This window comes from Phycodurus eques, chromosome 4 (genome assembly GCF_024500275.1).
Source record: "Phycodurus eques isolate BA_2022a chromosome 4, UOR_Pequ_1.1, whole genome shotgun sequence".
NCBI lineage: Eukaryota > Metazoa > Chordata > Actinopteri > Syngnathiformes > Syngnathidae > Phycodurus > Phycodurus eques.
The window spans coordinates 30,321,959-30,338,169 of record NC_084528.1 but is presented as its reverse complement, the minus strand read 5'-3'; the positions used below and the strand labels follow the sequence as shown (position 1 = coordinate 30,338,169).

General features: G+C 38.2%; 1 protein-coding gene across 1 annotated transcript in view; it reads right to left on the bottom strand.

Moving 5' to 3' along the window:
- The window catches only part of cdkal1 (CDK5 regulatory subunit associated protein 1-like 1), a 212,621-nt gene that overhangs the window by 73,270 nt on the left and 123,140 nt on the right, over positions 1-16,211 (bottom strand). The window contains 1 exon segment of the mRNA XM_061675218.1: positions 5,037-5,182. Coding sequence (XP_061531202.1) covers positions 5,037-5,182 — 146 coding nt within the window.

The window sequence follows — 16,211 nt, the reverse complement described above, 5'->3', positions numbered from 1 at the left end:
GTTGTGTGTGTCGAGTAGATAAACCCTGACCTTGCACTAAACAAGAACTGGTCTGTCTCCTACTTTGCGGTTAACTTCTTTTTGGCCTAACAAAGCACTAATTGTCATCTGTGAAGCTCCCAAGCCAACCACCTGCCAACCTACACATGCAAGCACACGCACAAACACACACACACACACACACAGGGAATCCCCTTTCAGTTTGAGTTGTCAGCTTTGACCGAGAGCACCAAAGTGAAGAGACAAATGAATTAGTCACTGAATGACTCCAACATTCACGAAAGAAAGAAAAAAAAAAAAACAGATTGGTAGTCCCTAGTCTTGGCAGGTCCACTAGACAACAAGTTGTGATTTAATTACAGTTGCAAGAAAAACAATGCGAACTCTGTGGAATTACCCTGGATTTCTGCATAATTTGGTCATAAAATATGCTGTTACAACAATAAACTGGCTGCTCCAAAAGCTAATCAGAGTCAGGAGTCAGCCAACTTCAAGTCCAATAAACGTGATAGGATTGAAAGTGTTGGTTGAAGACTCTGACATATATATATATATATATATATATATATATATATAAAACAACCCAAAAAAAGAACACAACCGTTTTGAATCATTGCAAAGATTTACCAGAATACCTACAATTACAAATTAATTTGCATGAAATTCGAAAAAAAGATTACAAAATTATCTGTAACAGCCTTTACGTTCATCAGTTCCAGGTAAAACACATTGTTTAGATTGCAAACATTCAGCACTGTTGTTACTCTCCCAAACTGTAAGAGCACAATAAAAACTGCTCAATGAGGAGAAGAAAATCCCAGCGCGTAATGTTTCAGAAATCTACTAGAAATCTCTGTTGACAAATCGACGATTTGTAAAACAAAAACAAGAATGGGTGTCAACTGGAGGATATCACGGAGAAAACAATTACTGTTCAAAAAATAATTGCTGTTTTAAGTTTCTGAAAGAGCATCTGGATGTTCCACAGCACTACTGGCAACATATTACATGCACAGATAGTTGTTTGGAAGGAACACACAATGCCATGGATGGAGAAAAAGAAACCTCCTCCCAACTGTGAAGTATGGTGGGCGGGGGACATCACAGTTTGGGACTGCAATGCTACCTCAGGGCCTGGACGCATTGCTATCATTGACCGAAAAATGAATTCCCAAGTTTATTTTACAGGACACATTAAGACCATCTCTCGGCCAACTGAAACTCAATAAAGGATGGCTGATGGAAAAAGACAACCACCCAAAAGGACAGAAATAAATCAACAAAAGAATGACTTCAACAGAAGTAAACGTGCCTTGTCAGAGTGTAATCCAGTAAGAGTCCTGACCTCAAGCCTAATGTGAAGCTGTGCCTTGACCTTAAGAGAGCGATTTACACTGGATGACTCAAAAATACTGCAGAACTGACGCCTTTTGTAAAGAGGAGTGATCCAAAATTGAGCGCTGTGCACATCTGATCTGCTGTTTTTCTTTCCGCTTGTCCTGTTACGAGTCGCCACGTTCTTTTCCATCTAAAACTACAGAAAGCATTTGGTTGAGGTTATTGCTGCCCCGGACAGTGACACTTGTACGCTCTGTCCTAATTATAACATGGAAACATAATTGTTTGTGTGAATCAATTAAAAAAACACTATCTGTGGTTGTGAGTTCAATGAAGATCAGATTACATATTAAGAGCTTTGATGCAGAAACCCGGGTAACTCCAAAGGGTTCACATACTTTCTTTTGTTGCTGTATTTAGGGCACATGCATTAATACTGATGGGGAACATCTCTTGAGATAGTTGTTTCACAAATGTCATTATTTCATTTATAACAGGCTATGCAGGCTGTGAATATCATTCATCCAGGTAATTTCATTCTCAGGGCGTTGAATGGATAGTAACTGGACTGTTTTCTTTGTCTTATAAGACGTTTCACCTGTCATCCGAGCAGGCTTCATCAGTACAAGCAATAAGGCTTAGGACACAGACTAATAGGCGATTGACACACTAGTTTTCCCATGGTTTTGTGACTTTTTATATACAATAACATTCCCCCTACTGGTAACTTTCACAAGACCAGTAATTTAGTATAAAAGCTTAAGACACACAGAAATGATGGCACAGAGAGACATGATGGTGACACACACAAGGACAATCTTACATACTCTCACGGCATCCAACATAGCGGGTGTGTGTTTTGGCTTGTCCTGGCCTCGCTCCCAGACGGAGCTGCAGCCCAGTTATTACTGCCCCTGCTAAACTGAGCCAAACGCTATATGAGTACCGGCACTGAGTTCACTTAACCAACATCATGTTTCGGTAACACAAGCCAGCAACGGACTGACCGTGCATAAATATATACAAAAAAGACTCGCGCAGAGGGGTAGTCTGCCAGTATAAACAAGATCGTATGATGTGATGCACTGAGTGTGGTGAGGTTGTGTCTCCTTAGACATTTGCCACGGCCTTTTAGGATTAGTGTCACTGTGGTGAATTCCTTTTGAACACTAAAAAAACAACTGGAGACAGAGGAGGAGACCTCTGCGAGGCCAAACAATGGCCTAAGCCACAAATCAACACTCAAAGACAAGCGTCAATGTTAAATGGGGCATCAGGAATGGACAGAAAAAATTGAATTGTTAAGTCTTCAGCCCCAGTGAAAAATAGACTGTGACCTACAAAACTTAAATACAGGTTTGATAGAGAGATGGCAAAAGAGAATATTGCCAGAATACTGACACAGCAGATGGTAATGTGAAACCCAACATAAATTCTGAAATGAAATATGGGACTGTAAAAGTGTCAAGCATGGAGTCTAACACTCCCAACATCGAATCGAATGTTTCATACTAAAGGTTGATAAACTGTAAATGTCACGAGTGCAAAGACCAGATGGGTCAACATTTCTTTTTACATAACATTTTGGAAAGTTACAAGACTGTTTATTCGCAGAAACTAAAACAAGAAATACTTGGTAAAACAGTACAAGTAGGGAAAACATAAGTACAATATATGAGCAATCAACAAAAGAATTAATAGTGAGGGTAAACAACAAGAAAACAAAACATTTACAACTTGCTTAGGTGTAGGATGACAGTACTATTAGCATAAGACTTGGTAGACTACTGAAAAAAGATTTAATGCTGGGATGTTTCTCATTCAGAAATGTATTGTATTCTTTCTTTAACAAGGAAACGCTTTTCCAAAGTACACTTTTGTTGTGTTCAACTCTGATCTGGCATACGTGTGTAGAGAGGCAGAAAAAAAAACTATTCTCTCTCTAGAACGCTGCAACACATTATAGGAGAATAGAAAACAACTTCTGTCCATTGAAATTCATGCTGTGTTTTAAAATTTCACTTTTTTTTTTTTTTTTTTTTTTTTGCATATCCTCCGTACTCCAAACCATACCTTACAAGTGCCAACCGTACCGGTACCTCCAAAAAAGTTCTGAAAAGTGGGGTGATACATGTTAAAATATTTTGGTAGACTTTATAATGTAAAGGTCAAAAATGTATACCAGACCGAACCGTACTGTATGGTGAAATGGAAGGATGCCCAACAATGGGCATGATATTGACTCGATATGCAAGAAGAGTTCTTTACAACATAAGCGATAGTAGAGCAGGAAAACAAAATAATCGAGTAGAAAATGGTGTGAGACATGAAAATATGAGTGAACACCGCAAATAAATTGAACACAAACGGTATACTTTGAATATAGTGATGCGAGATGTCAATGTCTCATTATGTGCTTTTTGTTGTACCTTCCGGCTTGTGTTTAAGCAGATTGTTGACCTAGATAAAAGTTACATACATAGTGTCCATAAATATATTTACTGAATTGTATAATAAATGGATTTCACCTGCTTCGGGTAAACTATAACTGCCTTAACCCATTTAATCTGCAGCAGCAGAATAAACGGGCAGAACGGCAATGTCGTATTTGTCAACTAAATGGTGTTTTGACCGACAAATACATCATAGACTGCTTATCTGAAAACATGTGTGCTTGCCATTTAATTCCAGGGGAAAAGCTTTTCTTAAGGATAAGAGGTTATCATCTGGCAACAGCAATAACATCCTTGCATATAATATACACATCTTACTCCAAAATCACTCTGTAATATGCAGAGATTTGAGCCAGATATGAGGCCGAAGCCCATTTTCAGATGATTCTCTTCATACTGTATTATCTTATTGATATTTGTGCAGAGCAACAATCAATCACAGTCTGATTGTTTTTACATACACTGTGCATTATATTTTATGGTCTGCACAATGTCACAAGATGGAAATCTAGTTTTACAGTAATGTTTATACATTGGGAAGGAAAGTTTGGGGGGGGAAATTGTTGTCAGTGCTCACATTGTGCAGCTTCAAAACTAAATTAGGATTCAAGAGTTGCATGGCCACATGCAGAGCGAAAACAGTGGTTACGCAGCAGTGAAATTTGTTTCTTTCACACTGCTCAGAACAGCATCATCAAAGGGCAAGATAAACAGAATAAACTTAACTCCAGGCATAAAAACAATAAATCTGAGCAAACGTGTGAATAAAAGAGCAGAGTGTAGTTAGAAGATAAGGTGGCGTTTAGTATGCGCGATCCTGTTAAGAGTGGTAAGACATTCAGAATGTGCAAATATTGGGTTGCCAGATGAGGCACTATCGGCACATTCTGAATATATTCAAGTTTTTCAAGTTTTATGGTGTTTTGTTTTGATGCAGTTAAACTCCTGAGTTGTGTCTATGATGTATGCGTTACTCCCATGCTGCACCTGCAAGCCTGGAGGTGACTGTGTAATGAGCTGCCGTCTTTTTAAATTAGGTGCTAAATGCACAAAGTTTGCCGACACAAACTACTAGAACACTTCAAGATGCATTCGAGTGAAGCCGGAAACTCTGGTCTTCAGGATTTAAAAATTCATCTTAAAAGTTTGACCAAATAACAGCCCTGATGGAAGATGAAAACATCACTAAGGTCACGACTGCCTTCAAAACCACAAGTCCACAAAAAGGCCAACAGCTTGGCTCACCGCTCTTTCAAGAAGTCAACCACTCTTCTGAAGTCATCAATGCAATACTCTCTCTTCATGTCCATGAGCACGCTGTCCGAGGCCGACTGCACTGGAACGTGAAGGAAGGCGTAGACATGCGGATGATTCAGTATCTTGGCCATCTCCTGAAGAGGGACAGGACACACAAGGAATGAATGGCATCATTTGTTCAATGTTGGAAGGGATTTAGTAAAGATGAAAAATTAAAGAGAGATCTAAAGGCAACTTGAGAGACTTACAAATATGTTCGTGTTTACTTAATTATCGTGGCGAAAAGCATGCTTTGTTTTCCATTTATCCACACAAACCCACAAAACATAAAAAACATTTTCTTTTTTAAATGCTGGCTATTCTATGAAGGCATACATGTGTTACTAAGCCTCATAGTCCTTTAAACCCGTCAAAGTGAAAATAGCTGCAGGCTTAGAATGAAATAAATGTTTAAAAACTTCAAAAAGCTGCAAGTCCCACATTACTGTTTTTCAACTCCTAATAACACCCTGGCAGAACATATTTCTACTTGATATAAATGAAATAAAGATAATTTTCTATAAATTGTCCAGTTGCTTGAACAATCAAAAGATTTAGGATTGTCAATAAAAAAACAACAACTTGTGAATTTTAAAGTAACTGAAAAACAAAAGAGTTTTGGTTTTCTGATGTGTCCCATTAATTCTGATAGTTTCACTATTTTAATAGCAGACATTTTTTTTTTGTTTTTTTTTTGTAGTAACTATCCATTTAAACTGACATGCATTTTAATATGCCATATTAATTAGGATAGTTTGCAGGGCCATTACCTTTTTTTTTTTTTTGCACTATCATTTCCATAACTAAAAAGCAGGCTCGAGCACAGATGTCAAATTTGTCTGACGGACATAATCAGGGTGGTATCATTAGCATGCTAATCACCACAAGAAGGGGCGAGAGAGAAAAGTAGAGGGGAGAAAGAAATGATTTAATGATTTCCTACAAGAATGTGCTGATTGCAGTCCGTCCTCTCATTAAGATCTATTGAAGAGCGTTCCTTCTACATGCACAGACAAACGCACGTGTGTGCATGTACACGCACATACAGAGCTCAGTCACAGCGCACCGCAGGGGGTTGACCACTGCAGGCTCCAAATTAGGAAGAATTAATTTGGTTGGGGAAAAAAAGGAGCTTGATTGGTGACAGAAATCAAGTTTGTGAGCGCGCGTCTGTGTGTGTGTGTGTGTGTGTGTGTGTGTGTGTGTGAGCGGGTAAGCAGGTGAAAGAAAAACAATTCAAGCAACATAAAATAACATTTGTTCTAACGCTGTGTCGAGCACTGACATATTGTCTTCAAAGTCATCCAAAATTACTCTTTGTACGTGATGATTGGATGTTTTGTTTTTTGGTCAGAACTAAGTTTTACAATGTCACAAGACCGACTGACCATCTACATAGAAACTCAACATCACTTTTAATTTGTACTAATAAAATGGCCAAGTTTTCATGCAAACAGTCTTCGCTTAATTTGGTCAACCAGTCCAAAAATATCAATTGATCAGCAAAAAATATATATATTGAATATGCAGCCATATAAAAAGAAATTCATGAAATGTATTTTAATCTCCTGCAATACATTTGTCAGCGAGTCTCATATTTATTTATAATGAATTTAATTCTAGCAAAATACCACGATCATAAAATGCAATGGCTTTCCTCAAAGAAGTCCTGTAATGTTTACTGAATTCTAACAAAGAGGCTCAGCCACGAGAAAAGTCCATTTTCCACTAAATGTATATTTTGGTGGATTAAGTCAGTAATGAATTGGTGTGACATACTAAAATTGCTTTTATATTATTTCTCCACACTGGCTTGTGTACAAATCTAAATATGGGTTTTTGACCAAGTGTAATAACAATATCACTGGGTCGATTTCAGAAGAGCAAACATACATTCAAATTTGTGCACCTAATACTTGCTTTTTTTTTTTTTTTTGTAATATGTATCATCAACAACAACCAAACTACCCAAGAAAAAAAATTCAAGTCAAAGAAACCATTGCAGGTCCAATATTGTTATGCCCAATGTGAGTTTAATTATTTTGTATAGGTCACAGTCGGCACACTGGTATGAAGCCATATTGTCTGTCTCCTTTAGCACTTCTGAACTGAGCTTAGTGAGCTGTCAATTACTTTGACAAGGATATAGTCATCTGTTTGTAGGTCAGCAATGGATTCCAGGGTAAGGAACTGGTGGATCCATGTGTGTAAACTTGTTTCTGCGGGGCCGTGTGTACCGTGGTGGTGTTTTTGTATGCAAGCGACATCCATTATTAGGGAGAGCAATATGTTGCAGTGTAGATTCCCTATAAAGGATGACTCCCGGATGACGCGGGTGTATGTGCATATGTGTACTGGGGTGAATGAGGTCTAAACGTGATAGTTTGAGAAGCAGGGCATTGCTGAAGGCAACTGGGGGATTCATCTGTAAGGGGAGGACTTTTCATTCACGAGCCATTTATTGCGCGTCTGACATAGTGCATCCCATCCTCCCATCATTATCCACAACCCTGATAGGAATCTCTATCGTTAGCGATCCCCGCAGATCGCAGGCCTTTTTGCTCGCTGACACTTTGGCGAGTCCACGGAGACGACGATGTTGCGATAACGACGGCACATTCGAACGTCACCTGGTGGGCTGATGTGCTTTTTCCGTTAAACGAGGTGCAAGTGCATTTTTGTGGATTTGTTCTGTTTATCAATTGAACATCGGTATAACATTGTGTCACTTTTTTCCTTCTCTCCCTCCCCCGTGAAGCCTATCGCTCTCATTCACGCAAGCAAGTCACAAAATCCTTTCATCTTCACTATATCAGCTCAGATAGACACACAAATCAGAAAGGTTCTATCTTAACTGGCTTAACTCAAAGGATCTGATATCTAGCCCCTGAAAATCAGATAGCATTGAAAGGAAAATATGTGTGTGTGTGTGGGGGGGGGGGCGGGGTGGCGGGGTAGACTTGGATGAAAGATCTCAGAAGAATCACACACTAACTTTCATATGTCTCTCCTTTATTTCAAAAAAGAAACGTAGGGTGCTGTAGGTCTTTTGTTTTCTTAGCAAATATCTATTTGGGAGTTTTCACTGTTGCTCCCTCAGACATGGTCTTCCTATTTGTGTTCCCTGGGCTGCATTACAAATGAAATAGTACAGTTAACTTGAATTTTCAAAAACAAAAACACATGACTGAAGCTGCCAAGTTATTGTCAGACCAACAGCACATTCGATTATTACAATGCTTCATCCTTTGCAAAACCATGTGGATTGATTTTTTGGTTATTATTATTTTTATGGTGGGCAGCTCAGAAATAGGTAATTATGCTGGTTTTGACATTAAACCTGTATTTGAAATCTTCATTTATAGACGTTTTATAGGCAGATTTTCTGGTATTAGCTATCAAATCTGTCATATCTAAATTTTCGAAGAATAGCACAGATGTAAAGTTTGTAAAAAATGTCAATATATATATATATATATATATATATATATATATGCACACACAGACACACACACATCGATTTATATTCCTACGATTCAACTGGATCGATCTGTGCTTGGCAAGTTAGCCTTCCGGACATACTGTAAATGTATTCATTTAAATCAATTTAATGCATCACTGTAGGTATTTGCTAAGTGTCAGAATAACAAGATAATATATTCTTTTTTTTTTTTTTTACAATTTTTCATTACTTTCTTCAAAGTCAGAAGTTTAAATACATTTCCTGATTATTGGTACCATTGGCTTTAAACTGTATGACTTAGGTCAAATGTTTTAAACATCCTTCCACAAGCTTCGTACAATAGTTTTGAGGAATTTTTGGTCATTCCTGCTGAGAGAACTTGTGTACCTGAGCCAAGTTTATAGGCCACCTTTTTCGCGCATGCCTTTTCAGGTCTGCCCATACATTTTCAATCTGATTGAGATCAGGGGCTTGCGATGGCCACTCCAAAACATTGACTTTGTTATCCTTAACCCATTTTGGAACGAATTTGGGAGTATGGTTCAGGTCAACTCTTGCTCCTTCTCGTGAAGCAAACGCCGCAGGATCTCTTTTTAGACAGGCTGGTTGTTCGTTTGGCCCATACTGAAGGGGAAAACCCGTAGTTTGAAGTTGGGGTATGAAACATATAATATTATTTATTTATTTATTTTTTGTGTGTGTGACACCAGCCGTGGAACTTCACTGGCACACTTCATATATATGTGAAGCATAGACACATCCACAAACCCACAAGTTGTATTAAGCGGGTACACCCAGGGGAGCGTGATGGGAAATGTATTCGACAATCTGTTCCCAGGATATTAAGTCAAATCCCAGTTGGTGGGAACTGCATTCAGCAGCAGCCAAGAGAAAGCGAGCCGCATGGATATTATACATCTCAAGGATTGCTCTTGATTTTCGCTGGAGGCTAACACCAGAATGCAGCACCTCACACAGCGTAGTTACAATACATGGATTGTAACAACAAAGTATTTGTAGTATTGGAATGTCAATGGCACCTCTACATAGTGACTGAGCCGACTATGTTACGCCAAACAAGTAAACAAAAGGTTTAATTAAGTTGGTTGCCTTTTTTTCCCCCCCCTAATGAATCTACAGAAGACTTTGTTTTCTGAAGTTCAAACTGTAAGATGTTTTAACTGGAAACGATTCAATATATGATATCACTTATGAAGTGAATTACAGCCGCTGACATGAGGTCATGAATTTACTTGGATTAAATTTGAGTTTACCTTATTTTTACTCAAAACGAACAGCTGAAGAAACAACAAAAAATCCAAAATAAATTAGTTGTAAAGCACAGTTTCACATTATAGACTTTCTTAAACTGGACCTTGGGTGCATCTGAATCGAATTGCAGAAGAGTTCCAAAAGCAATTCAAAAATGTGTGATGTCAAACTGTAAATGTATAGTGCCCGCACCACTACTACAACCAACTGTCACACAATAAAACATAGTGAAATAGCAAACTACGGGGCAATAAGCCAAAGAAGGACGTCTATATGTGCTAACGCCGAACTAACGGAGGGAGTGGCTCCTGTTACGTCACGACACAAAACGCAGACGACACAGTCTGAGTTATATTTATCAATTAAACTGCTATAAAATTGTTATATAATCACCTCAAATTTCTGTTATTATTTGTATTTTTTTATATCTGAACTGTGACCTGTCAGGCTCAGGGCTCACACTGATTTTGAATCTGTGCTTATTTTTGAGAGTTTTGCACTTTTGTCGGTTGACATTTACTTGACTTGGCTTTATACATCTTAAAATTATATAAATATAAGACCACTATTAATGTTGCACCTCGTCTAAGTCCCTCTCCCACAGAGCAGTTTTGACAAAGGCAAACTGAATGTCTGCAATTATTTTTCTAGATTTACGCAGAACTGTGATACCAGATTGATCCGAGAGATTTGGTAGATTGAAGGTTACTTCATAAGGGAGCATATTTGTTTCCCTTTTTTTTCTTGCTCAAGTCCAAGTGTAATGAGATAAAAGTAATGAGTTTAGCCACACTCTCAGCAGGACAGCAGAAACTAGCTGCAGCCAAGTGGAGAGAAAAAAATTTAACTAAATTGGGCCAATTAAAACATTTTCGAGACGGAGAAGAAAGGTGTCTGCGCCGAACTGCTCAGAAGCATGAGGCACGCCTGTGACTTCATCTACAGTGTTGAGTGAAGTGGAGCAAAATATAGACAGGAAACAGCTGTACATTAGCAAGATCTTCTGCGGCTTCTTAAAACGGTCGACCAAAGGCACGCTGCTAAAGTCTGAATTCACCGAATGCATTCTTAGGGCGTTGTTTTGCTCGTAATCGTCGCGAATCATATTGAAACAAATTGAAAATTGTCGCCCAAGCACGGTCTCTAGAAAACTTTAAAACGGAAAATGAACGACTGACTATGCAGGAAGGCAGGGGTCATCATTTACAGGCAGATGAGAGCAGTTTTAGTGTGGGGCTTCATTTGGTGTGGGGTCCCTCACACAATGCTACATTAAGCCGCTAATGTGACGAGGCCCCCAAAGGCTTCATTAAAATGAAAATGGTCTTGAAGAGGTGGAGTCTCAGTGTAGTTTGCTCGTGTGCATGGCTCAGTGTGAAGGTGAGAGACTAGCGTGAGTAGTTACACTGTATTTGTACACATACATGTATCGTATGTGACTATTACTACATTGGTATAAACAATTTTCAGGATGCAATTTCATCATTGTAAGAGTTACTTCAAGTAATCTGGGATGTCACAGTGGGATGGCCAAATATCTTTTTTTAGCTGTTATTGGGAAAGTCTTAAAAGATTTAACAACAATAGAGCAGTATCTGGTGGGATGTAATTAATGTAAATGTTGAGCCAAAATGGGTCTGGTGATATTGAATTACTCTTGGCTTTTTGACTGAATGAAGTGAAAAATGCCTTCATAATTAATTGATGTGGATAATGTATGTAAGTCCCAAACACATGCTATGTTTTTATATATTTAGGTCACAGAGAAGAATCATAGTTGAGCTCAAAATGTTTTGGGAAACATTTGTCTAGTTAAACAAGTCAAAAAAAGTCAAAGCAGTTATTTCTTAAAATATATTCTCTCTCTTAATAGCGGATATTAACACAACACATTCCATTGATTTATTTCTTAGATTTGTATTCATGTCAGGAAGTCAGTTTATTTGGGTGCAACTTCATGTCTATAATTTTTGATGGACTGAATACTTTTTGGGCAGTGTTCCTACAATAAATACAATTTTGTTGAGAACCGGCCCACTGATAAAACATAAAAAGAAAAACCTTTAATCCGATATGTCCGTCTCGTATAAGATTTGAAGAAAATGTATTATTGGTATTGTCAAACCAACTTTCAGATGGCACACTTGACATTATAATTGCACACCAGAATGCAAATTACTGTGTTAAGACCCTTTCTCTGGGTCACATTAGGTTGCAAATTGTTATGCTTGTATGTAGGACCTTATTATTATTACACACTGTTTTGTTATATCAACTCACAGTTTGGAACTAAGCATTCATAAGAGAAATATGTTAAAACATTGCATTAGTATTCATTTGACTGAATGTTGTAAAGCAGTAGACGTCTTGGAACTGCTCGAGTTTTGTTAAATAAAGCTTAACAAAATGTAAAGTAAACCCCTCTGAGCTTGCCCAGGAACGGCATAAGCCCACCATTGCACATCGCTCAGTGTGGAATGTGTGAGCAGCATATCTAATGGCTCTCTGGTCAAACTCCGAGGAGCTTTGAGGAGGATGGTTAATGGACAAGAGCAATTTCATTCATCTCAGCCTGGCTGATTGCTACGTACTAGGCTACTTTCACACCTCATTTGCCGCTAGCATGCTCAATTCAATCACACGCAGGCTCGCAAAAGCAGTCGCGCAGGTACACGATCAAAGGATAAACCGGTGCACCTTTGAAAGCCATTTAGCAACTGATTAGCAGGTGGATCAATGGACAGCGGGATGAATGGCTAAAAATATGAAAGCGTAAAAATGGCAGAAAAGTGAGGAGCAAAATGTGGCATTTTATTTAAAACTACTCTAAAAGGAAATAGTGATTGCTCAATGCAATCAACTAAAATGTCGGAGAGCAGAGGACCATGAGAGGCGACTCAGCCTGTAACTGCTCCAATCAGCAAATGGTACTGAGGTTGTCTGACGGAAAGAAAAGAGAGGGAAAAAAGGCAGCACATGAGGAAATTGCATGTTCTTGGTTGTCAGAGGGAGACCAGGCACAGAAAAATGTCTGTGGGTGCGCTTGGAGGGCTGAACTTGCAGGGGGAAGTGAAGAGGTTACTTAGCATTTTCAGTTGCAATCACAGCCATTTACTATGATGCATTTGGACAGTATGAACGTCACTGTTTTTAAAATGAAACGGGGGTCAGTCGGGTGTACTCTGGTCTTCACTAAACATGACGGCTAGATCGACTTTTGGCCTTCATCATAAAGCTCTTCTTATTGCTGTGATTACCAGTGTCATGCTCAGAGCTGTGGAGAAGGGATTGGACAAAATGTATTACATTTCGGAAAAAAAGTACAAATGTATTGGTAGGAAAGGAGATACTTTTATTAACTGCGCATGCAATGTTTGAATTAACATTTTATCACTCTTAACGGCCATTCAGTTGTAAGTTAAGGGGGAGCGAGGATGCAATATTACAAAAAGATGCATAAAGATGACAAAATAGCTCACTTTGCGGTATACATACCATTCTTTTTATTATTACTGGCGAGTTCGCCATATTGCACAAAAGGAGCCTGGACAGGCATATGCAATGTCATATGATGAAACGTTATTCCTCAGTTTCCAAACCTTATGACTTAAGGGCGTTGGAATGCAGAGGTTCTGCTCTATATTGCAAAGGAGGGAGAAAGAGCAGGAATAATCACAGTGAAAGATGCCTGAGAATAATCTCATTTATCCAGGTCCTTTCATTCTCAGGTCATTGGATCGAACACAAACGGACTGTTCTGGTTGACTGAGAAGACGTTTGGCCTCTCAGCCGAGCAGGTTTCATCAGTTCGTGCAACAAGCCTTATTTAGGACACAACATGCCGAAGGTTTTGGTGTGGAAACGTGCCCATTTGTACTCCAAGTCGGATGCATGCCTTAAACCACGAATGGTATCATTCTTTTAGAATGCAAAAGAAATCACAAATCACAGAGAAACTGGAAAACAACGTAGGTTGCAAAAAGATGAAATTGTTTTATTTTTTTATTAGTATTATTTTTCTTTTCCTTTTTTTGTTTCATACATATTGGCCTACAGGTTGTTGTCGTCGTCGTAGAGTTTTGAAGTGGGTCAAGAAAGGGTGTTGGGGAAGTGGGTGGGAAACAAATCAAGAAGTGTGGGCGTAAGTTGAGCGGGGAAAGGGTAAATGGGGGACAAGAGCAACAAAGGGCAAAGATAAGTTGAAGAAGAGGACTCTTATCTTTTCTTATGTAGGTTAATTGACTGAGGAATTAAAAGGAAAAAAAGATATCATTCAATGTGATGCATGGACATTAACAATAAACGGGTTGGCAGCATATGAAATAATTATTAAGATACACACACACATACAGATGAAGCTAGTGTGTCATCCAAGCATATTTCTAATTATCGGTTAATTGTTATTCCCTACCATTAGGAGGGTGGTTTTTAATTGTAATGTAGCCAAGCAGAAACCCTACCTATACATGTGGGGGACAATTAGCCACCTCCATTAACCCCTGGTTAATTACAACCTCCACTGCTACATCCCACAGCTCTGTTCTCACTCTTCTTTAGCCCTCAAATCTATCCCCGGGCCTTCATCCCAATTTTTTCCCCCAGTTCTGTCCTCATTTCAGTTTATGTTAGCCAATCAGCCTTAATTGTTTGATTCAAATGCATATAATGTGTGTTGTGAACTTTAGAAGTGTGTCTCCTTTTTTCTTTTCTAGGTTAGAAGTCCCTGTTTGAGTCCTCCATGTCATCTCTTTCTCCCTTTTTAATTTTGTCTTCAACATTTCCAAATGAATTTCCTCAGAGATTGATCGTAATCTTAAAAAGATAAGCGCAGCTGCTTTTTGGAAATGACTAGCAATCACATAATTGTAGGTTACCCACTCCCCTCCGAAAAAGTAAATGTGTTCATAGAAATTCAAATCATCTTTTAAGGCAAATGTGATCATGGTCTTTATAAGCTAAATAGAACACAAGAGTGGAAAGAACGCGACGAGGACAAGAATAAGCTTCATTCATTTTCAAATTAAAATATTTCTAGGAATACTGGAAACGATGATCATTAATAATGATATATAATTATTACGAGGAACATCTTATTTGAATTAATTAGTAATAATACAGGTGACCATGGTGTACCCCACACCTCTCACCCAGTCAGCTGGGATCAGGGTTATAATACATTTGATTATAATCATCATCATATTACCATTATATATCTTACTATAGTAGTTAGAATTTATGTCATTTTTAAGAGATTTGTGATGCTTCAGTTGAAGACAAATTTCCTGATATCTTAAAAAAGGAAACTTTTTTAAAATATGTGAATGACAGGACCGTGGTGTACATAAAGATGAAAGAAACAGGCCGAAGAAGTACTTCTTTACATAGTGTAATTATATGATTACGACTGCTACTATATAATAATATACATGTATATAGTGCTTGTAATGGACGCTTATGTGTTGGAAAATATATGTTTAATATATATATATCAAATATTACTTCTATTAGTTTTAGACAACCTTCACATGCTTTATTGCTATGTTGTTATGTTATGACTATTAGCGCTATGTGCGTCATACTGTAGATAATTGTTTTGTTTTCTTTCTCTGTCTCTCTCACTTCGATATAACAAGGGAGATTTTAGCCTGGGCTTCAGAAAGGGGTGTCAACTCGTAAGACTTGTACCTTTTTCAGTCTTTGCAATGACTTTTCTTTCTTGGAATAAAAACCCACAACGACAAGATTGCTTCCTCACTTATTCTGTCAGAAAAAGATTTGCCAAAACACTTTACATTTTAATTACTGCCATGGGTTATTGTTGCGTATACGAGGAGCGCCACGTTAGGGAGCTGATAGCTGGCCAGCTCGACGACAAACTGAAACATTATGGAAGATTCCGGGAACAGTCCGAGGCTCCTTATGGAGTTGACATCAGAGTAAGCAGGGCACAGAGAAAGTTCCTGTTCGTGATTGGCAGTGGTGGAAGTTCACAGCTGATCATCTGCTCAACATACGGAACAATAAGTGCCCAACTATATACAACCCCAATTCCAATGAAGTTGGGGTGTTGTGTTAAACATAAATAAAAACAAAATACAATTATTTGCAAATCATGTTCAACCTATATTTAATTGAATACACTACAAAGACAAGATATTTAATGTTCAAACTGATCAACTTTATTGTTTTTAGCAAATAATCATTAACTTAGAATTTTATGGCTGCAACACGTTCCAAAAAAGCTGGGACAGGGTCATGTTTGTCATTTGCAAATCATTGTATTCTGTTTTTATTTATGTTTAACACAACGTCCAACTTCATTGAAATTGGGGTTGTACATTTGCAATAATTACAGGATCTACGAATCACTGAGTCTAAAACATCTACAT